This window comes from Martes martes (assembly GCF_963455335.1).
Source record: "Martes martes genome assembly, chromosome: 9".
NCBI classification, from domain to species: domain Eukaryota; kingdom Metazoa; phylum Chordata; class Mammalia; order Carnivora; family Mustelidae; genus Martes; species Martes martes.
In genome coordinates, this window is record NC_137896.1 from 132,865,310 (window position 1) to 132,888,151 (window position 22,842).

At 51.5% G+C, this 22,842-nt stretch overlaps 1 protein-coding gene across 4 annotated transcripts in view; it reads right to left on the bottom strand.

Annotated features, from left to right (window-relative positions):
* ASAP2 (ArfGAP with SH3 domain, ankyrin repeat and PH domain 2) overlaps window positions 1–22,842 on the bottom strand; it is a 168,894-nt gene that overhangs the window by 67,760 nt on the left and 78,292 nt on the right. For all 4 annotated transcript variants that reach the window (XM_080813411.1, XM_080813410.1, XM_080813409.1 and 1 more), the window contains exons 4-6: window positions 6,920–6,994; window positions 5,226–5,275; window positions 2,843–2,972 (exon numbers count right to left, since the gene is read on the bottom strand). In XM_080813411.1, the coding sequence (XP_080669537.1) occupies window positions 2,843–2,972; window positions 5,226–5,275; window positions 6,920–6,994 (255 nt within the window). The remainder of the gene's footprint in view (window positions 1–2,842; window positions 2,973–5,225; window positions 5,276–6,919; window positions 6,995–22,842) is intronic.

Genomic DNA, 22,842 nt, shown 5'->3' on the forward strand with positions numbered 1-22,842 from the left:
CAACCTCCCCACCCCCCGCACCCCTGGGGGGGGGGGGTTCGGGCTGGCCCAGCAGGTGTGTGACTGAGAGCCAGCCTCTAGACAGTACCTTTCCAGCACAACAAACTATTTCACCAGTGCACAGGATGCATTCACCTGGACCCGGAGGGGAAAGGTGACTTGTCTGGTGCACAGCACAGCAAACAGTGTGGCACCCCTCACTTCACCCCTTACTTCAAAGACACACTAACTGAGTTTCACAATTCACTAGACGTTTTTCAACAAGCAGTCTTTTGCAGAGTTTAAGCAAATGTGTTTCCTCCTTACCAGCCAAAAAAAGAGAGCATAACCTGAACACAACATACATACACACACCTGTTCCAAACCCATTCTTTGTAAAATACCGCTATGTAATTTTACTGCAATTATACAAAAACAATACCTAGTATCTGTGTAACAGACAGCAATTTCCCATCCCATCTCAGACCTCTGGGCTGATTCCTCTAACACCGTGTGAAATGGGCCAGGCAGGTATTGTTACCTATGAGGTCTGTTTGCAAAACAACGTGGATCTAAAAATATCCACTCTCCTCTCTACAGTAAGACTGGGAGCTTAGTTAACTTTCTAAATATTCACTTAATGAAAAAAAAAAAAAAAAAGCAAAGGAAGAACAAAGGAACAAAGAAGACAAGAGACATAAAACAACAACAGACAACAGACTTACATAAATGCAACCACATCAATAGCAACATCAGATGTGAACGGATGAAACAATCCCATCAAAAGGCAGAGATTGTCAGACTAGATGTAAAAAACACTGTCTACAGGAAACACACTTTAGAGTCACAGATACACACGGGCTGAAAAAGAAATTCCATGCAAACAGAAAAGAAGAGCGCTGGAGAGGCCATCAGGCTAGTAGCCCATCCTCCATCCCGTGACTGGTTCTGCTCCACGGACCAGTTAAGAGATCGCTCTGGGAATAAAAAGTCATTTAAACAGACTCCTAAGATAGACACTTCTAAAAGCTAGACTCCCTCTGCAATCAACAAACGTTCTGAAGTCCAAAAGCGCCATGTGGCTTAGCTCTGCTGCTGCCTGCTCCAGGGGAACTGAGAGCACGCTGGGTCCGTTTCAGGAGCTGTCACGGTCATCCCCACACTGTGCACACGGAAAGCTGAAGTCTGCACGGCCTGACACACGCGCCATCAAGCTCAAGGGGCTTCACCACCACTGCCAGGAGAGCGAACCCTCAGGCAGAGCTGGGCGTGGTTTCCAGAGGCGTTTTTTAGAAAGACCCACAAGCAAGGCATAAAAAGACTGGAAGCAAAGGCCTTCAGGATGGGTTTCTGGTATTTTCCACCCCTCAGCCTCTAGCAGGGACCCGTCCCAGAGCGTCAGTGCTGCCCTATCCCTCCCCCTCCCCAGAGACAAGGGCTCAGGCAGCAGAACAGAGTGGACCAGAGGAGCTCCCAAGGGCCTCCTGCCTTGAGGAGTGAGTCTGGGGGGAAGCACTTTGCAGGCAGGTGGCTCGGCTTCCTGTAGAACGTAGTTCACTCTCTCTCTCTCACTCAGCCCACGAGGGCCCAGCCGCAGGTTTTCCAGCTGCCTTCTCCCTGGCCCTCCTCACGGATTCCATGGTATAATGGGAACCAAGACACCTCATTAAAAACACTAACAGAGAGACTACTGTAGCAACGTACCAGCGCCAGGTGAGTCTGGGTATGTGTAGGAGACCAGACAGGATGTTTCTTTAGATCCTTCCCTACCTTTAATTAATGGCTGGTGTTAGATTCAGCTCAGCCTACCCTCCAGGAGACTCAGGCTCCCCTACTAAGAGAAATTGGACAAATGGAGTCCACTGACGCGTTGGTGGGCCTTCAGAAGGCTCCGGGAGGTGTGCGCTCCCTGAGGAGTTCACAAGCCGGTGAAGGCAGGCTGCCCACAGCCCACCTAGAACTCATAACCTGCTGGAACCTGCACCAGGCCCCTGCCAACCCCGGTACCCTGGGGCTCACCCTGCACATCAGTAGCTGCAGCCCACACCCCCGGGGCTCCCCTCACACATCTGGAGCTGGAGTCCATACCCCTCGGGCTCCCCTCGCACATCTGGAGCTGTAGCCCGCACCCCCGGGGCTCCCCTCACACATCTGGAGCTGGAGTCCATACCCCTCGGGCTCCCCTCGCACATCTGGAGCTGTAGCCCGCACCCCCGGGGCTCCCCTCACACATCTGGAGCTGGAGTCCATACCCCTCGGGCTCCCCTCGCACATCTGGAGCTGTAGCCCGCACCCCCGGGGCTCCCCTCACACATCTGGAGCTGGAGTCCATACCCCTCGGGCTCCCCTCGCACATCTGGAGCTGTAGCCCGCACCCCCGGGGCTCCCCTCACACATCTGGAGCTGGAGTCCATACCCCTCGGGCTCCCCTCGCACATCTGGAGCTGTAGCCCGCACCCCTGGGGCTCCCCTCACACATCTGGAGCTGCAGCCCACACCCCCAGGGCTCCCCTCGCATATCTAGGGCTGCAGACTGTACCCCCAGAGCTCCCCTTGCACATTTGTAGCCAGAGTCCATAACCCCAGGTCTCCCCTCGCACATCTGTAGCTGGAGTCTGCACCCCCCCGGGGCTCCCCTCGCACACTGGAGCCGCAGCTCACACCCCCCACTATCACCTCGCCCATCTGGAGCCAGAGCCCATCCCCTAGCCCATCTGGAGCTGGAGCCCACACCCCCGGCTACCACCTCACACATCTGTAGCTGCAGCCCCCGCTATCACATTACACACCTCGGGCCAGAGCCCACACCCCCCGGGCGCACCCTGCACACGTGGAGCCGCAGCCTGCGCCCCGGGGGGCTCACCTCGCACATCTGGAGCTGGAAAAGCCGCCGCTCCTTCTCCATCTCTTCGGCGATTTCGGCCCCGCTGATTTCGGTGCGAATCATCCCATGCAGCTTGGCGTGCTCCTTCTTCTCCTTCTCAATTTTGGTTCTGCAGGCGGAAAAAGCAAGGATGAGCTGAGATGCCTCAGGCACGGCACTCCGGACTACACAGCCTGCAGGGACCCCGTCACCGGGCCTGCAACACAAGCGGGCGTGAGTCTTTTGGAAATAAGACGGCCTCTTAACTTACTGGAAAGGAAAGTGCGTTTGGTCCTAAGAGTGTCAAATTTGGCCCTTCTTGTTGAGCGCTGGCTCAAAAAATACTTTCCTAAGCACCTACTCTGTGCCGGGCCTGGGTCAGAAGGACAGAAAGCCTGCTCCACCTCAGAGGTTTCCTTTAGGGCGGCACTTTGTCCGTCTGTCCGTGTGTCTGTCCGTGTGTCCGCTGAGCAGCACAAAGGGGGGCTGCGTGGCGCGAGACTCCCTCCCTCCTCCACGTTCTCTCTGCTCCCCTCCACCCGCCTCCTGGCCGAGTGAGGTCTTGCCAGGGCTCTGCCTCGACTAGGACAGTGCTCGTCGTTGCAGAACAAATCTCGCACGTCAAAGAGTCACTTTCAAAAATTTATCCGAGAATTATTTGGCGCTTTCGCACTCCCAGGTTCTGGGATTTTGTGAGTAATTTTGTCCCCGCTCTACATATGTTCTCATTGTACAGAATTTGATCTCATTCTCCTTCCAAAGCTTCTCTTTCGGAATGAGGAGTCTCTCTGACAACCCTCTTTAAACCCCTCACTCCCCCGGTCCGGTAAAGCGCAGAAGCATCTCGTTGGGGACACTCGAGGGCGGCGGCAGCGGCTGAACGGGAAGCCACCTCCTGGCACTGGCTCAACGACCCTCTCGCTAGCTGACCAGCAGCAAACCACCGAGTCCTGGCGTCTGTCTATAAAGAAGGAATGGTGGTCCTTTCCCTGTCGAGGCACTGCTCCGTATCCAGAGGCAGGACACTAAGGGCCAGGAGCTTCTCTGGCTTGAAGAGACCTTCAGATACTCTAACCCTCTCTCTGTGCTCATCTGTGAGTACCTGCGATGGGTGCAATCTGGAATCTGGGGAGCCAAACAACTCTGAGCATGGAAATCTGGGCATGGAAATTCAGGATTTCCAGGAGGGGACAAATATGAAAGGTTTGGTATTCCTGGGTTTGAGCTTTGTGATCCTTCACCCAAGGCTATTTTTATTTTATTTACTTTTAAAGATTTTATGTATTTGTCAGAGAGAGAGAAAGAGCGCATGTGCACAAGCTGGGGGAGCGGCAGGAGAGGGAGAAGCAGGCTCCCCGCTGAGCAAGGAGCCCGTTGCTGGACTTGATCCTGGCCCCTGGGATCATGACGTGAGCTGAAGGCAGACACTTAATCGACTGAGCCCCCCAGGTGTTCCCCAGGGCTGGTTTTAAAAATAACACCCCCGACCCCCCCCCCCACAAATCCCAAGTCCAATTAAATACTTGTAGCTACATCTGGAACAGCTTTCTTCTTAACACCTCTCGCTTTACCAGATGGCTTCATGTTGAAGTTTCTATTTCCACTCAGAAAACTCTACATTGTTACCCAACGCACAGTAATTACAAAGCAAACATGAGACATTTAAAAATATTTTCTGTCTCTCAAGTATTTACAGTAATTGAAACCACTATCCCCACAATCACCAGCCCAATCCCAGCGAGCAAACCCTCCCCTGCTCGGAAGGAGGGGCTGTGATCTGAAGTGTGCCGAGCACTGCCCGGAGCCGACCAGGAGCGGTCCCATCCTCAGTGGACACGGTGCTGTGCGTCCAAGAACCCACCGACCAAGTCATCAGATAAGGCTAATGCGGGGAGCTGCAACAATCTCTCTTTTCTCTCTTTCTACACCAAGGGACTGGTGTTTCAGGGAAAGTCAGACACAAAGCCGAAAGCAGACGACTCTTGCAAATCACCAGGAACATGAAGTCCAAAAAAGGTGTTGCCGCCGTAAACAGGGACAAAGTGGGGACAACTTTTTTTTTTTTAAAGGAAAGAAACTTCTCTCGACAAAACCTGACCTTAATGTCCTTCAATTAGCTTTTCTGAAAATTACATTCTGTAACCATTATGACACTGCAGAAAAGGGACCAGGAAAAACTCGTTTGAAGAGGTCCGCAGTGTTGCTGAATTTAGAGGCCGAATGTGAAAGCATCTGGCCTCGTCATGAACCCCAGCAACACGGGTTTAAGTGGATTCTTCCCTGGGCAAAGGTTTATTTAGAAAATACCTTCAAGCAATTAAAGCTCAATTTAAAATTAAGATCTCCAATTACCTGCATTAAAAAAAAAAAAGAGAACACTCACATTTTTGTTTCATAGTCCTTCCAAGCTTTATCAAAAGGCTTTTTCAGATCCTGTAAACAGAGAGGCATAAATTAAACAGAACTAATTTTGACTTCTGGGCAAGACAACTTACTTATTCCTAGACTAGTCCTGAAAGGAGCATTAATTTCTGTAATAAATGATGTATACGATCCCACAAAAAATAAAGAACTTAGAGCTCAGGCTTTGAGTGAGTCCAGCAGCATGCCACACGCACACAGAGGAAGCAGACAACCCCGGTGCGCACGCGCTGCCCACTACAGTGCATATGAACCCACGGCCCATGGTGTGTCACCTACACTCTCCCCAGAGAAACATCTCATCCGCAAGAGTTTTAGTACCTCTCTCCACCAAAAAAAAAAAAGGGGGGGGGGATTCTGACTTTTTCAATGAACAGGGGAATATCCCCTGAGAGATGTACCCCTGATTTGGGCCCAACAACAACGATATCAAAGCCCTTCACTTTCTCCTGGGGTCTCCTGACTCCGCTCTTCAATCTGGAACGTGGGACCTCGTACGCTCTGACACAGCCTGGCTCAAAAGCACATACTGAGCCACTGGAAATTCTATCAAGTGGTTCCTACCTATGTATGTGCCCTTTAACAGGGTTCTTTTGTAAGAAAGAATCTCATTTTGGGGGGAAGGTTTATTTTTTATTTTTTGGCTCTTCACTGGCCTTACGACAAGGCCGAAGCTCGCAGCCCAGCATCTGAGGCCTTCCAGGAACTAGTCTTCCCCACCCTGGACTCATCTCCCACTCCTGCCCCAGACTCAGGGCTTTAAGCCTTACTAAAAGCCGCAGAAGCAGCGCCCCATCACGCTTCCCCCCCACCCGCATGTGTGTCCCTCTGCTTTATGCGCCCTGCCCTCGACAGACGTGTTCTCTAGGACCCTGGCCCGGGACGATGAGGAATGTTCCTCAGTGTCCTAACGGCTCGCCAGGCCCGGTGCCCTGCATGACAGGCTCTGCGAGCGAAATACTGAGAGGTCCCTGCAGAGGTCGCAGAGACTGGCCAGCCTCAGCTTCCGGATGAGCCAGATGTGACTGGGAATCACGTGCAGATCCAACCAGAGAATCTGATCTAAGAACCGGGACACAATTCCCTGCCCTTCGGATCACACATCTGCCTGTGCTGGTGACGGGCCGGAGCGGATACTGCTAGGCGTCTGCTACAGACCCCACTCCAGCCGCCCTCTCCTCACCTGCGCGCGCAACAACTCGCAGCTTCGGTGCGGACTGGTGGCAAGGCGCTCCCTGAACAAGGAACGTCCTTTGGCGGACAGAAACATAAAGTCGGCTGGAGCCTTACTGGTGCAGAGTTTCCTGCCGGGAAACTACATCCTTGCAAGGACCCTCTTCTGCCCAGCGGTCAACCAGCGACACACCGGCCAGAATACCACCCTTCCCTGCACAGACTTCTCCACTCAGCTGACAGAGGGTGAAAACCACTCATGAGCCCCAAAGGAGCTTCTTTCCCATCCCGCCCTCCTGCCCTTCCCACATTGACAGCACCAGCAGGATGACCAGAAAGGCCATGGGTCACCAGCAGTACGGCCGAAAGGTGGTGCCAACATAGCAAAATGAGGGAAACTGAGGCAGCAAGCAGCTGTCCTGCCATCCAGTAGGAAGGTGCATGTGTGTCATGCCTGGACAGGCCGGGTCCTGGACGGCTTACCCCTTTCACTCCTTTCAGGTCCCCCTTCAGCAAACTGTCCAGAGGGAAGGAGATGATGTTGTTCATATTCTGAATCTAAAAAGCAAACAAACAAAATTCTTATTTGATGTCCTTTTTAATCTGAAGAAAGGATAGCAAGACGCTAGAGAACACCTGGTAATAATCAACCTTCCCTGAAAACCCGGCCGGTGCGAGCGCCACAGCCTTATTTATTCCTACGCTCCGCTCCTCGTGGCGGTCTCACCTTGCAAATAAAGACACAACTCACAGAAAGTCTGTGTCTCTCAACTCTTCACAAAAGTAACAGCCTTCTACTATTAAACTATGAAGTTTGCAAAAAAGATCATCGTTATGAAGAAAAATTATTTCAAAACCACCGACGGCAGAACCACTTTAAAGATACCGAATACAATCACACACACACACTCCCTCTCTCACTCACAGCTCCAACGTCCTGGGCTATGCTTTACTGAAGTCTCAGGCCCGCAGTCCCCAATCTCCCCAGAACAGCCCCCCACAGGGGAACTCAGAACAAAGAAGAGAACGAGGGGACCCCTGTCTCTTGGTGAATGTGTAGGAGTCAATGTTCAGAGAGAGGAAAAGAAACGAGTGTGTGTTGCACGTGTTGTGCACGTGAGGTGTGGGGTGTATGTGGGACGTGTGTGTGTGTTGCTGGAAAAGGAGAAAAATGAGAAAAGGAGGGAGGGAGGTCTTGAGGTCCTCTGTTCTCCCTGAAGCACGAAGGCAAGGGATGGAGGCTTAGCACGTTGTCACCACAGATTAAACTGACCAGAATCAAGCCTGACACACACGCGGAGCACACTCACAGCGAACAAGGCTGTCCCCGCTAGCTGCCAGTGTGGGAAGCGAAGACACCAAACTTTGGCTGGGAACCATCAGGCACCGGCTCCCCATGTTCTGAGGCCCACGGAGTCCCTCCCCGGCCATAGATGAGATCTACTTTCTCCTCTCCCCAGCTCAGCCCATCGCCCTAAGTCAACACCACTGCCAGCTGGCACTGCCAGGGCCTTGTGGCACGTGTGTCACTTTGGGATACACGCACCTAGATTGTGGGCCTATAAAAGAGCAGAGGCAAGTCAGGACTTTGGAACCATGTGCATTTATTCTTACCACCGAGGAGAGGAAAATTTTAATTTTAATAGAATTACCTTGAATAGGAAAGCCAACTCTGGGCCCAATTTTTCAGGCAACATGGGATCTGATTTTCATACACTATTCGGCATATGAATCCTCACAATGGGAGGAAGAAACTGACTTGAAAACTACTACAAAGGTGTGTGACAATGCCTGCCCCAAACCACCAATCCTGCCAAATAAATGATCAATTCATGACTGTTGCTGCAGAAATGCCTTCTTTGGGTAACAGTGGTCCGAGGCTTCCACACCTCAATGTTTGTCACGCACCTGGCAGCCCTCCCAGGCACAACGGAATCAGCGGGGACTTGCAAGGATTAGCTGGAAGGGTTAGGTTTTTGAACACTGAGACGCAGAGTTAAGGCGAGGTCTCGGGGATGACTGGGAGGCGCAGTGACGAACAGAAGGCCGAGCCGGTGAATCACGTCTGACAGCAAACACACCTGGTTTCCGCCGTAAACCGTGGCGGGAGGAACCCCGCCGAGTGCAGGGGCTGCCGCACGCCTTCTCCTTCTACACCTGCCCCCGCCCGGATGCCTGCTGCGGCTCCACGCCCCACCTGGCTGCCATCCCGCCAGCCCTGCTGCCTCTGGCAGGTCCCCCCTGCCAGGCTCCTCTCTGCTCTGCCCTGCGCACCAGCTGCTCTCCACCAACTCCCCACGTGCCATTCTTGCTGCCACATTCCCGGGTGGGTCTCTCGGCCCCTCTTCTGGAGGAGGCTCCTGGCCACTGGCCCCTGCTCTCTGCCTCACCCCACCCCTCCCCTGCAGTGCTGTCGGATTCATCCCAGGGGTGTCCCTGATAAGGGCTGAACCCACTCCTGCCCTCGGGACCTTCCATGGTCCAACCTCCTTCGCCACTTTTCATCTTCGTATCCAGCCACATGGAAGTCCATGCTGTTCCCTGCTTGTGCTCAATCTGTTCCACCCTGCCGAGGGTCCTCCCGCACCCCCCTGTCCAAAGCCTTCCCATCCATCAGGCTTTCCCCAGATGCCACCTTCTCCATTAACACCCCCCATCCAGCTGCCAGCAGGAAGTGATCCCTCCCGCCCAAATCCTCCAATATTTTCTTTTTTAAAAATTTCTTCAGGAACTTGACAGGTCCTATCCTGCTCCGTCTCATGTTTCACACCATTATCCTAACGGACAGCTCTGAGCATACTCATTTTATATTCTCCATGGCACCTAGCACAGGACTTGGCCCAGAGCAGGTGCTTGAGAAACATGGAGGAAATCAATATACTGCAGTATTTTTCGGAGCATCTAATACATAAGAGACAGACTCTAGAGATTCACTAATACCTTTAGAGCAAACATCATAGAGCAAATGAACATGTGAATTCATTAATGTGTTCATCCTGTATTTACTGAGCATGTATTTTAAAGACAGCAACTAGCTGCCTACAAAGATAAAAACACAATGCTTGCCATCTCAGAGGAAGAATAAATATATATATCCACGAAGAATTTAAAAAAATTTTTTTTTAATTTTATGTATTTATTTGACAAGAGAGAGAACACGGGGTAACAGCAGAGGGAGTGGGAGAGGCATACTCTCTGCTGAGCAGGGAGCCTGATGCAGGGCTCAAACCCAGGACTCTGGGATTGTGACCCGAGCTGAAGGCAGATGCGTAACTGACTGAGTCACCCAAGTGCCCCTATACACACCAAGAATGAAACAAAGAAAGTCCAAGACATCACACATGCAGTGTATTTCACTCTGTGCAGACACCAATGGCTCCTTCTGGAGAGAGACAATGACTTTGGCTCTGAGCGGCCACGCAGGCTAACCTGGGCTTGGGAAGGAGGGGTCTGTCCCAGTTACTGAGCCTCATGGTGCCGCCCATTCATCCACACGATCACAAAGAGCCATGGCTAAGAGTCAGGCGCAGATCAGTTTGGTCCTGAACACTGCCCAGAGAGAAGCCAACACTGCGCCATCTTGGAGGAGGCAAGTGCAAGAAAGGGCAGCAAACACAGCCCCAAGGGGAGCATCAAAGCCACCAGCACAAGTCAGTTATACAGTAGGTTGGGGAGAGAAAAGAGCAAGGTGCTTGCAGATTAAAAATCTTATTACTAGAAAGAAGTCTAGTGGGTTTGTTACAAGAGGCATGTGTAAGTATGAGTGTACGCATGAATAAGCGAGGAAAACAAGATTCTCTCCAGCAGGGGAAAGAACGCAGAGTCTGGTTTATAAATGTATTTTAAAACCATTTTCTATTTAATTCAAGTAAGAACACAGGTACTGATGGACAGGAGTCAGGTCCAGGAGAGAGAAACTAAGCTTTGGTATCTAGAGTGAAACTGGAAAGTTGCGGAGTGGACACCGACGGCTACCCAACCGGCTGGCTCTGCTTTCACTCTTGATGCCGTGCGTGGGGCCCACAGCCTACAGTGACCAGGACGAGACAGCCACCACAGCTGCCAAGGAGACGCACAGGGTCCTTAGGGAGTGACAGGAGGTGAAGCTGAAGGGGCACAGAGGGTTAGCAGACAACGATGGATTAGACAGAACCTCAGTCCCCGGGGACTCGTGGGCTAATAGGAAAGATAAAGCCCGGAATTAAGTAGGCAGACCGCCCTGTGAGAACTCCGGAGCGCCATAGCTAAACCACCACAGAATTCCGGAGAAAAGAAAATTACTTTTAGCCTGGACACCAGGGAAATCTTTGCTGACTGGGAGTTATGTGAGACACACCTTTGAAAGAGGGAGCATTTCGTTTTGCAAGATGGGGGGGAGCTATCCCGGGCAAAAGGAGCAGGGCGGAGAAGTGGGCAGAGGCCCACAGCAGCCACATGAGCAGAGGGACAGGGAAGACAATGCTGAGAAGGGACGTCCAGGTGCCACATGGACCAAGGGGGTTCTGGCCTTCGTTCCGGTGGCTTTTTCTTGCTGGAGTTATTCAAATGATCTAAAATAAGAAACCAGTACTTCTCTAGTCAGAAAATAATTAGCTTAATTATTACAGAAGAGACAGAAAGCAGATCAGTGGTGGCCTGGGGCTGGGGGCTGACTGTGAGAGGACTGGAGGGACCTTACTGGGAGCAGAAATCATCTCCAGACCGATGTATAGTCACAGTTATGCCACTTGGCAGAGTTACCAGAAATCACTGACTTATATACTTGAGATGATAAGTAAAATATACCTCAATAAAGCTGGTTTTTTAAAAGAAAATATACAATTACAAATATAAACAGAATCCCCATCAACGGACTGACTCATTAATCCAGCTTCGTCCTCCTGGACACGGGCCTCTGCACTTCTAAGGCTCCATGTTTTGACTCAGGGTGAGCGTCCCAGGAAATGACGGCTTTCGTCTCTGCCTGGGCTGGAGAACACGCACATAGGAGCCCAGGTGCTCTGTCTTGGCAAGAGCGCCCTGCGCCATGAAGGTCGGGCTCTTTCTCCGTGTGTTGGGGCAGTCCCCTATGCCTCGGGGCCACAGCTGAACGAACCATCTTCTGTTCTGGCCCACAGGCGTGAAAACAACAGCCCAAACCAGTACACATCCTGGTGCTCAGCAGCCCTGGCCTCAATTCATGAGTAATGAAATTTTTATGACCTATGGGAAGAATTAAACCATCCCTGGGTAATCCAACCAGAATATTTCCTTAGTGCCAGCAAGCACCGGGCTTTCTCTTGTGCTCTGACTTACTTTTTAACACATGTATCATGTAACATGACTTTCTGAAACTCCTAGCATGATCTGATTATAGACTACTAAGCTCAATCACTGCTACTGACTAGGGATCTAATACCAACAGCAAATAGGCAGTCTTTTTTTTTTTTTTTTAAGATTTTATTTATTTATTTGACAGAGAGAGACACAGCAAGAGAGGGAACACAAGCAGAGAGAGATGGAGAAGCAGGCTTCATGCTGAGCAGAGAGCCCGATGCAGGACTTGATCCCACGACCCCGGGCTCTTGACCTGAGCCAAAGGCAGGTGCTTAATGACTGAGCCACTCAGGCCCCCCACCTTTTTTTTTTTTTTTAAGATTTTATTTATTTATTTGAGAGAGAGAAAGCATGAGAGGGGAGAAAGTCAGAGGGAGAAGCCGATTCCCCATGGAGCTGGGAGGCCGATGCAGGACTCAATCCTGGTACTCTGGGATCATGACCTGAGCCGAAGGCAGTGGCTTAACCCACTGAGCCACCCAGGCACCCTGATTAAAGTTTTTATTTAAGTAATCTCTACACCCAGCATGGGGCTCAAACTCATGACCCTGGCTGGGATCAAGAGTCGCATGTTCTCCGAGTCAGGTAGGTGCCCTGCATATAGGCAATCCTGAAAGTAACAACCCTCTCTTCTCTCTTCCTGTCTTCACTTTTCCTGGGTTCACTTGGAAAAGTCTGACAAGATGAGTCAGTAAGTAGTCAAAGGGTTGTGATCTCACAAGGAGAAATAAAATGATTCACTTGGTGGGGTAGACAGGGCTAGCGAGCGGAGAGCAAGAAAACCTCAGAACTCGATTGCCACCTGACTGGGGAACAGACACGGACAAGGAGATGCGTGGGGGTGGGGGGGCCATAGCCATCCAACAGCCACGTTTCCGTGCTGTTCTTCCTATTTTTCTGTGGTTGGGGGGGGGTGTCTTAAAATTCCTTGTCCCTGCTTATTAGTCCCTTTCATACTCTACAAAATCTTTCCACTTCCCCCCTTATGCTTCCTGAGCTCCCAGGGGCACCGCCTCACCTGCTCCTTTAGCTTGGTCACTGGTGACCACCTGCTGCTGACCTAGCCAAGGCTCCGTCTTGGTCCCACTGTACACCCTGCCTGAGAACCTCAGTGCTGCCACCTCCTTGACTTAGGCAATGAGGAAGATGGCTCTGCCAAGTGAGAATCCCAGACAGGATTCTCTTATCAGAGCTATTTTTAAGAAGCAGCACAAGACGAGAGAATCATAACAGGGAAAGTCACTGGGCAGACTTCCTACCTCCAGGCCTATGAATCTAGAAAAGAATAGGTCTTCCCAGGGCTCCCCTCCAAAATCCTTAACAGGGTCCAATTCTCTTTGGGGATAATCAGCTTGTCCTTAAGAGGCCAATGTATCCCTATATAAAACACAGCTAAAGAATCTCACTGAGACTTACCTGTGTCACGGAAGTTTATTTTAATCTGTCTCGTTCATGAGAAACCTCAGAGGCAGATGACACTGTGAGATCCGTGGAGTTTTACTTTTCTTTTTAACGTGAGCAAATGAATCACAGAGTCAAATAAGTAAAAGCAAGGCTTCAAAGAAAGGCCAACCACAAGGAGGCCCAGCACCTCCTTGTCGGGGTGGAGGGTTGCAAAAAGACCTCAGACCTCTCTGATTCAAATAAGGGCATAATTCTTCACAGAGGTTTCAGTATTACTAAGCATAAGTATGTATGAAACAGTCACCACCTGCTGGAAACCTCCAGTTCTCTCCGGGAGCCAGAGCCTAAGACCCAGGAGGGCGTGTGGGTGGTGTTGCTAGGTGTGCTCGGTAGCGGGTACGGCCATACACCTGTGCTGTCCAGTGTGCTAGGCGCCAGTTACACGTACCCGCTCACATTTAAATGGATTAAAATTAAATCAAGTTAAAGACCAAGCTCCTTAGTTGCAACAGCCATATTTCAAGTGCTCAAGACCTCCACAGGGCTACTGGCTTATTATGTGGGAGCAGATACTGGCCAGTTCCACCCATGCAAAAGTTCTACTGAATGGCAATGCCTTAATCCAAGAGCTTAAACAAATTTTAAGCAACTTTATTAAGGTATAACTAACATATAATAAGCTACACACATTTTAAAGTATACAATTTGGTAAGTTATGACATATAGATACACACACCCATCAAACCATCGCCCAAATCCAGACAGTGAACATATCCACCCCCTCAAAGTTTCTTTGTGCCCCTTCTACAAGCCCCATCTCCCAGCTCCTCGGTCCCCGGGCAGCCACCGATCTACTTCTGTCACCAGAGAACAGTTTTCATTTCCCCAGAATTGTACATCTCCGGAATCCTGTGGCACGCACTCCTCTCTGTGGCTGCCTTCCTATATGCCTGGAGAGTGAGCGCTCCCTACTTGGAGAGCCATCCGTGCTGCGGCACCAACAGTGCACTCCTGTTCCTCGCTGAGCACGGCTGCACGGTCCGGCAAGACTACAGTCGGCGGATCAAGACACCTGTCACAGGCTGCAGAGTTATTTCCGGCTTGGGGTTACAACAAACCTTACAAAGAAAGGTGCTATGATGATTCAGGGGCTGGGACTCTCAAATCAAGGTCGGAAGACCTTTTGAGAAGGTGACATTCAAGCAGGGGAGGGAGGGGGCCACAGAGCCGGGGGAGAAGCCGGTGGGAGAATATTCCTGGCAGAGGGAATTCCTAACTGAAGGCACTGAGGCAGCAGTGTGCCTGGTGGATTCAAAGAAGCTTTCTATGTGCTTTCCAAAGACCACTTATTTGAAAGAATGGGCATGCAGGCAAAAAGGTTTTTGTAGAAGCAGATGGTATTGGGTAAAATGGTCTAAATCCCTAAATGGCCCTGGGCGGTTTGCTGTCATTTAACCCTTACCTTACAACTATTTTGAGAAGTAGGTGCAGTTATCCCCGTTTTACAGACTGGCAAAGCTAGGCAGGGCTAAGTTACCCACTTGGTCCCCAAATCCCAATGAGAAGAATCAGAGTTGAGCAGAGAGGCTGAAGCCACAGCTTGTCCCGGCATTTCGCTGCCAGAGACAGATTCACCCTCCAAGACCCGAGCAGGAGGAGCTGGGATGCTGAATACGGGCTTCCCTCTGAGGGGCCACCTATATCGGAGCTCCCTTCTAGTTCCTTGTTACACAAGCGGTTCATCAGGAGAACCATCCAGGTTACTTTCGCTTCTAGGGTCAGTGCAGAGACTTCTTCCCTGGCCGGCGAGGGTGCTGGTTGGGGTCTGCAGCATGCACCGCCCCACCCCCACTCCCACCCAGGTCGCCGCCTTTGGCCACAGAACCACTCTGCTGGTTTGTTTAATTAAAAAGGGAGGGGGTGCGCCTGCGTGGCTCAGTGGGTTAAAGTCTCTGCCTTCAGCTCAGGTCATGATCCCGGGGTCCTGGATCGAGCCCCACACCAGGCTCTCTGCTCAGCGGGGAGCCTGCTTCTCCCTCTCTCTCTGCCTGCCTCTCTGCCTACTTGTGATCTCTGTCAAATAAATAAATAAAATCTTTAAAAAATAAAAAAAAAAAGGAAGAGGGGGAACCCACGCTGATCCTGAGTTAAGTTTAACACAAACTGAAAGATCAAAACCAGCCAGCTGCCAAAAACACACCCTGGTGACTTTCACACCAGAAACACGGCGGGCTACAGCTTAGATGTTGGTTTCTGCCTTCCACGCTGCGTCTCTGCCAGTCACGCTGTTTTGATCTTTCACGTTCCAGGTGGAGAGAAAACAGGGACCCTCCGTCCCTCTTCTCCATTAGGGGCGGGTGCTGCACCTCCAGCTCCATGCAGCCGCGCTGAACCCCGCGGACGGCCGACTCTGAGGCCCCCGAAAGCACCAGAACCACCCAGGATTCCACAGCGTCTCCTGACATGAAAACTACGCCATCAACCAGAATGTTCCAAACTTCTTGCCTCCTAGAATCCAAGGATGGGAGATACTTGCGGGCCCGAGTGAGTCCCGAGTGTCACCATCCCCATCTCCCTGGGGGTTAGCCTCGGAGGCACCTCACCGGCTGTGCTCTAAGGTGGCCGGCTCCTGACCAGTGACATCAGCGTCACGGGGAAACTCAGCAGAGGTGCACATGGTTAGGAACTCTGAGAATAGGCCCAACAAAGTGTTCTAACAACCCTCCTGGTGCTGCCGCTGCACCAAAGTTTGAGAACCACCATTCAGCAGGTGCAGCGTGGGGCTGTGAATTTTATTCTAACAAGTTCCAGGTGATGCCCGTGCTGCGGGTCCGGGAACCGCACTTTGAGAACTTCTGCTCTAGATCAATGCTTCTCATCCTCTGGGGATCTAACGAAAATGAAGATTCTGGTGCAGGAGGCCTGGAGAAGGGCCTGGGAGTCTGCATCTCTAAGAAGCCTCAGGTGATTCCACTGGAGTCAAGGCTAGGGGCTCTGGGGGCACGGATGAAACAATGTCTAAATGCTCTTAGAGCAGAATCTGAGACATACAAGTACTGATGCGGTTTGCCAAGTTTTCGATTTCAAGGAATGACCGATTAATAGCTGAAAATTCCCAGACAGAAGGGAAGGTACACGGAAAAGCTAGGACCTTGAATTTATCTACACAGACTGGCAGATGACTCCCCACAGGGGGCGGGGGCCGGACTCCGGGCCGAGCACCTCACCAACAGGAGGAGATACAGGAAGCAGGGCTCTGACAGCTCGCAGACCCCCTTCTGTACCACCACCTCGTCCGGCCACCAGCTCCAGCCCTTCGTCACTGTCTTCTTTCCTTACCAACCTCCCCTGGAAGAACAAACACCTGCCGTCCCCTCCTCCCCCTACGGCTTCTCCTCACGCTACTGCAACTTGTCCCCGGCTTTTACCCAGGCAGGAGAACGGTCCCTGTGGCCTCCCGATCACTGAGTCCACTCATCCGGCCTCCTCCTGCTCTGCGGCGGCCAGGACAGCTGACCCTCGCCTTCATCCACATCTCCTACTCCCGTCCGTCCACACATTCTCGCTTAGATTCCACAAAGTCCCCTATGTCATGGCCGTTGTCCCTTTAGCAGCCACCAGTTGAGAAAACACAGGATGGTGAGAGAGAACAGAGACAAACCCTGTCTGGAGCTCATTAACACTTCAACTGATTAATCCCTAATAGTGCATCCTCCATGCACCTGGCAAGTCATTAGGGATACGTGCAGGCCACGTGTTCATGAACCTTGCCACCATGTCCACGTGCAGATGGGCCTGAGGACACCTCGTGACGCCCACAGGACTCCCTGGCCCCACCTCCACCCCAGGGACCCAAGGACCCAAGGCAGGGGCCGTGTCCTCGGGCTCTGTGGCATTCGCACCGTGGCCATCGGAGCACACAGTGCTTCTAATAAAAGCGTTTGTGTGTTCCTGGCCAGAGGGCAGTGGTCACCACCTGGACAGCGCCAGAGCGGGCCCAGTACCCAGCGCACGATTGGTCACCCCCCTCTGGAGGCCTTGTTCCCACCCCCAGCTTTTCCCACGTCCTCTCACTTCTACAGGTCCATGGACCAGGGGGATTACAGGGAGGGAGCAATGTCTTCCACAAGAGAAAGAAGGAAAGAAACAGTATCAAAGTACACTCAGACGTATTAGGTGTCTGTGCTACAACCAAGACCCAGAGGCTCTCACATTAGCTTTACTGCTTTTGTTGTTCTGGTTAAGGACATGCTTTTATTTTTGGTCAGGGACTTGGGAGCGTAGGAAGCAGCTTACAGGGCTGAAGACTTGCAAGTCTAAGACAAAGAATTTCCAGCTGCACATGAGGCCAGTTAAGAAGTCAGTGCGAAGGTTTCTGGGCATCCGGAGTAACCGGCAGCCGGTCTGTCCTCAGACTCCATCTGCCCAGCTCTCCAGCCCTCGGCACTCAGAGCTTCGAGATCTTTACTTTGCATACAAGAGCCTGCAAGCCAAGCCATCCTGTGCTCCAGCTCCCGGCGCTGTGGAGCGAGAAACAGTGGAGGCAGACGCCGGCAGGCATAAAACCCAGCAATCAGCAGGCACAAGAGTGTCAGGATACTAAAATGTCCGAAATGGAAAGTGGGTAGTCTGGCACCAGTCTAGGGGCAGAGATAGGCCATAGACCATGTGTGAGATGCCAGGGGTTCTCTAAATTTCGGCGTAGTTCAGTAATTTACGCCCAAAACAAGTCTTCCTCCCAAAAAGAAGAGATCGTGATCAGTGCCCCTGTTATTAATAAAAAGGTAAGACATTTTAATATATAAGACATTTTCAATAAATGAAGTTAAAAAAGAAGTACGGAGGGGCGCCTGAGTGGCTCAGTGGGTTGAGCCTCTGCCTTCGGCTCAGGTCATGATCCCAGGGTCCTGGGACGAGCCCCGCATCGGGCTCCTTGCTCCGTGGGGAGCCTGCTTCCCCCTTTCCCTTCCCTCCCTCCCCCTGCTTGAGCTCTCACACATGTGTACATGCTCTCTCTCAAATGAATAAATAAAAAAATCTTTAAAAAAAAAGAGAAAGAGGGGAGACATATGCGTAAGTCCAGAGGGTGAAGACACCTAGCAGAAAGCTCTCTGTACTCGAAGCGATGAGACACGCTCTGTTAGTCTGGAGACTGAGCTCACACGGACCACACCGGAGGGCGTGGCAGAAGAACCCGGCTGGTATCCACACAGCAGGCTGGGATGCCTCTCTGCCAGGCTCTGCCCACTCACAAGGACAAGGTTGTAGGCAGCCTCACACCCCAAGAGAACCTCACTAGCGCTTTGCTCTGCTCCTAGAATATCCTGTAACACCGATAAGCTGCCTAAAATGAATTCCTAACTTAGGTGTATGTTGGTCGGTGGATTTTTCAAATTCCTCTTTCTTTTTTTTAAAGATTTTATTTATTTATTTATTTATCAGAGAGAGAGAGAGAGAGAGAGAGAGACAACACAAGCAGGCAGGGTGGCAGGTAGAGGCAGAGAGAGAAGCAGGCTCCCTGCTGAGCAAGGAGCCCGATGCAGGACTCGGTCCCAGGACCCTGGGATCAGGACGTGAGCCGAAGGCAGTGGCTTAACCAACTGAGCCACCCAAGCGTCCCTCAAATTCCTCTTTCATTGTGAGTGAAGTAAGATTTCCTCAGCCCCAAGGCTGCCCCCAGATCTCACATTGGGACTCCGTCCTTCCCTGAGCATCTGCTGGTCCTGTTTTCCCCCGGGGCAGCTCTGCGGACGGGGAGCACATACATATCACCCTCAATTCTCTGAAACCAACACAGGGACTGCATATCTAATGCAGCCACTCGTTAGAAAGCTACCTCCCAGCACAGAAGTGGTCCCTGGAAAATCCTTCCAGGATTCTCACATCCATCTGGTAAGAGGAAAAGAACCTAAGAAACTGGGCTGACTCCATAACCAAGACTGATTCCATAACCACGACTGACTCCATAACAGGTTCGTTTCACACATGGTACATTTCTGGAGCTGCCTTATTTCTCCCCTTATCCTGCATAACTGCAGAGAAAATTCATAGGCTCTCTGAAGGTGAGAATCTCACCCATTAGTAACAAAATCTCACTCTATATTAAGTTGGCCTTTCTCTGGAGACGCTCCAACTGCTTTAGAAACATCCTCTCTCGCCACAAAGCAGGTAGGTGGTAATTTTCCTTTCTGGACAAGGGGAGAATGGACCATCTTAGCCACCCAAGATGGAAATGTTTTTAAATGCCTGAGAGAAAGTAAAAGCAAGGCTTTAAAAATAAGAGATAGGACAGATGTGACCAAAAATAGGAGTAAGAATGGTATACAAAATACCAAAAAAGGAGAATTCTCCTGTAATCAGCTCACTCTCAGCAACAGCTTCTTAGAAGCGGCCCCTCGGTGCTCTAGTGGCTGGATGGCTTTGCCACGGGCCCTGGCCCAGAAAATCAGGCCTGGTGAATTTAATTTTGGCACAAGTAAGAGATTTTCTCCCTCTCTCTGATCTTTGCCAGAGACAGGATCAACAACCCTAACTCCATAAAGTACAAGCTGAAAGCAAAGGGAGGCACCCAGACTCAAAGCCACTACCGCCAGGACTTGGGTTCCTGTCTCCTGACGACACGAGGGTATCACCCGCGAGCTGGGCTCTAGCTGACACAGAACCCTCCCCACCCACCGCTTTCCTCTCGATGCTGGCCCTGAGTGGGCCTGGTGCTCCCACCACGGAGGAAACTGAGGCCCCACGGCAGAGGCCACTGCAGCTCCGCCCGGCCCACGTTTCCCTTGATGCTTTCCCTGCCCCGCCGTCCTTCCTGTTCCGTCTTTTTCCCTCCGGAAGAGTCAACAAGAAACTTTAACTTCTTTAAATGCCGCCATGGACACAGCATGGATTTGGCGATCTCAACTCTGTTGCTCACTGGCTACAGACCCAGGAAGTCATTTATTGAGTCTGTGCCCCTGTTAGACGAAGGTAGCAGGAGCTGTCCCGCACAGGAGTCAGGAGGACCGAGCGAGTGTCCCCTTCACACCTAGCCTGCGGCCCGCCACCCTGTGGGTGCTCAGCAGCGATGGCCATTGCCGGCTTCCTCACGGCGGAAAGGTGGGCAGCTGGGCCTTGCCACGGTTCCTGATTCCCGCAATGCTCAACGTGGCAAAGCCGCTGTGGCAAGGTCCCAACCTACCTGGTCTTCAGTTTTGCAGAAAACCGAGAACAGAAGGGGCAGTTTCGTTAACTGCGCAGCAGCTCCTGTTGGCAAGGACGCGCAAGCTGGCTTCCTGGGGATTCCACCGTGGGGAGGGCTAAGGTGGGCTCTTCTCCACTGTCCCCAGCTCCTTAAAGACCCCAGAGCCTTCTCAGTTATATCATCTCCAGAGCGGGAGAACCGGACTCCCTCCAGGGAGCTGTTGTAAAGATTAAGTAAACTAAGCGTGTCAGGCAATCGGCTGGAGTCTCTACACAAACCCAGGTGTGGCACTACTCCCTCCATTCTACACTGAGAAGAGCCAGGTCTGGACAGCAGCTGAACGGAGAGGAAAGAGTAGCTGCTTCCGGCGGGGCGGGGGTGGGGGTGAGGGGGTCGGGGAGGCCCCTGCCTGAGGCCCTGCTCATCCTCCAGGGATCCCTCCTGCCGCCTCCCTTCTGGCTCAATCCTGTTTCCTGACTCACACATTTTCCTCTTTCTTAGCTTTCCTTTTCATTTTGCTAAAGCACATCCTGAAGGAGTTTCAGAGAAATGACGCACAGGAGCTGAACTTTTTGAGCCTCGCCTGACTGAAAATATCTCTGGTTCCACTCGCGCGCGCGGCTGCGGCTCCAGGTTGGAATCCTGCTCCTGCGGGGGTTGGCGGCCTTGCTCCACGCCTTGGAGTTCCCAGTGCTACTGCGGAGACGTCCGAAACCACTGATTCCTAATCCACCATGTGCCTTCTGGAAGTGTGAAGACTGTTCGAAACTTCACACAGAGATGCCTAGAGGCCTCCTCCCTCCCTGTTCTGGGCTCTGACCCACCTTCAATCTGGAGACGCGAGCGGTTCGAGTTCAGGGACCAGCTTGTCCTCGTGACGCCCTCCTGTCTTCCATTCATTCTTTCTGAGGCGCCTGTCCACTGACTGATGGGCCGGAAGGATTCATCATCATGGCTGTGATCTGTTTCCTACTTTTCTATTGTTTCGCTTTGTTTTTTGAAACATTTTCTGACAGACTCCTAGTCCAACCATGTCACCGGATTTTTCCTTTTATGTTTTCTTACATTAATCATTTCTCTCCTTTCTTTAACCATAGCTGCATCCCTACTCCTTCCTTCTGATATAAAGTCTATTCCAATCTCTCAGAAGAATTTTTTTTAAAGATTTTATTTATTTACTTATTTGACAGAGAGATCCCAAGCAGGCAGAGAGGCAGGCAGAGAGAGAGGGGGGAAGCAGGCTTCCTGCTGAGCAGAGAGCCCGATGCGGGGCTCGATCCCAGGACTCTGAGATCATGACCTGAGCCGAAGGCAGTTGCTTAACCCACTGAGCCACCCACGTGCCCCTAAATACAGTTTCTTTAAAGCTTCTTCTGCTGTCTGCATTACTCCTGTTTCCTCTAAGTCCTCTTCTCTGCTTGTTTTGGTCTCTTTCACTCTGGAGGCTGTTCACTCATACTTTGGAGTGAAGTGCCCAGAGTCACGGAGGGGCTGGGAGAGTGGGCTGTGGGCTGGCAGTGTCCCAAGAGGCCCCCACAGGTCTTCTCTGGGGCTATTCATTTTCTCCAGTTGGAAAAAAAAAAAAAACAAACTCCAATCTGACTCCGTGGTGAGAGCCTAATAAGCATGTCTGCCAGGGTCCAGGGAGCGGGGCTAACAGGGGACCAGGGATCCCCAGTCAGGATGCTTGCCACCAGCTTGTTGGAAGCAGGAAGACATGGGTGATGAATTCAGCAAAAGTCCCCAAGAGATTGCAAATGAGCCCAAGTAAAAAACTTAAGAACAGTAACGGCTTTTTAATTTTACCATTTCCAACTGAAATTGCTTATGAGTGAAGACGGGGAGAGAGACCCAGAGCCTTAAGGATCTGGTTCTTGTCCTTCCCCGTTTTAACTCATACACAATGTTCCCTTCTTTCTGCCCCGCCACGGCCAGACGTACGAACCCGCCATCATCACCATTTCAAGAATGATGAGCTCCTTTTTCACTTGTTATTTGCTTGCTGACAGGAGAAATGAGAATGGCACTGCTGTTTGCGACCTTGACCTGCTCCGGTCACCCATGACCTTTCGAAGCTGGGGGAGAAAAACGGGAAAGGGAGGCTGGGGCCATCCCAGTGTGTATGCCCCTTGTGGAAGAAGCCAGGCGGCGGGGTCACAAACACCCTCTCCGGCTGCCCACTTGTTCAGAATTCTGTTCCCACAGCGAGGAAGGCACAGAGCTGCCAAGCACAAGAAAGAACCCCATTCACCCACATTACCCGGCACCTACTGCAGGCGAGAGTCCCGACGCCACGTTCCCACTTGCTTAAAAAGCGACTTTTTTAAGGCTCTGCATTTGGGAGCACAAAAGGCCTTTAAATATTCATGGCAATTTCTGTGCTTTGATTATAGGTTACCTTGCTGTGTAAGACAGGCCTGGAACATATTTATTAAATATTCTAAGTTTAAATGCCCACCATAATTACCAGAAACAGATGATTCTATGTAGTTTATAAACTTAA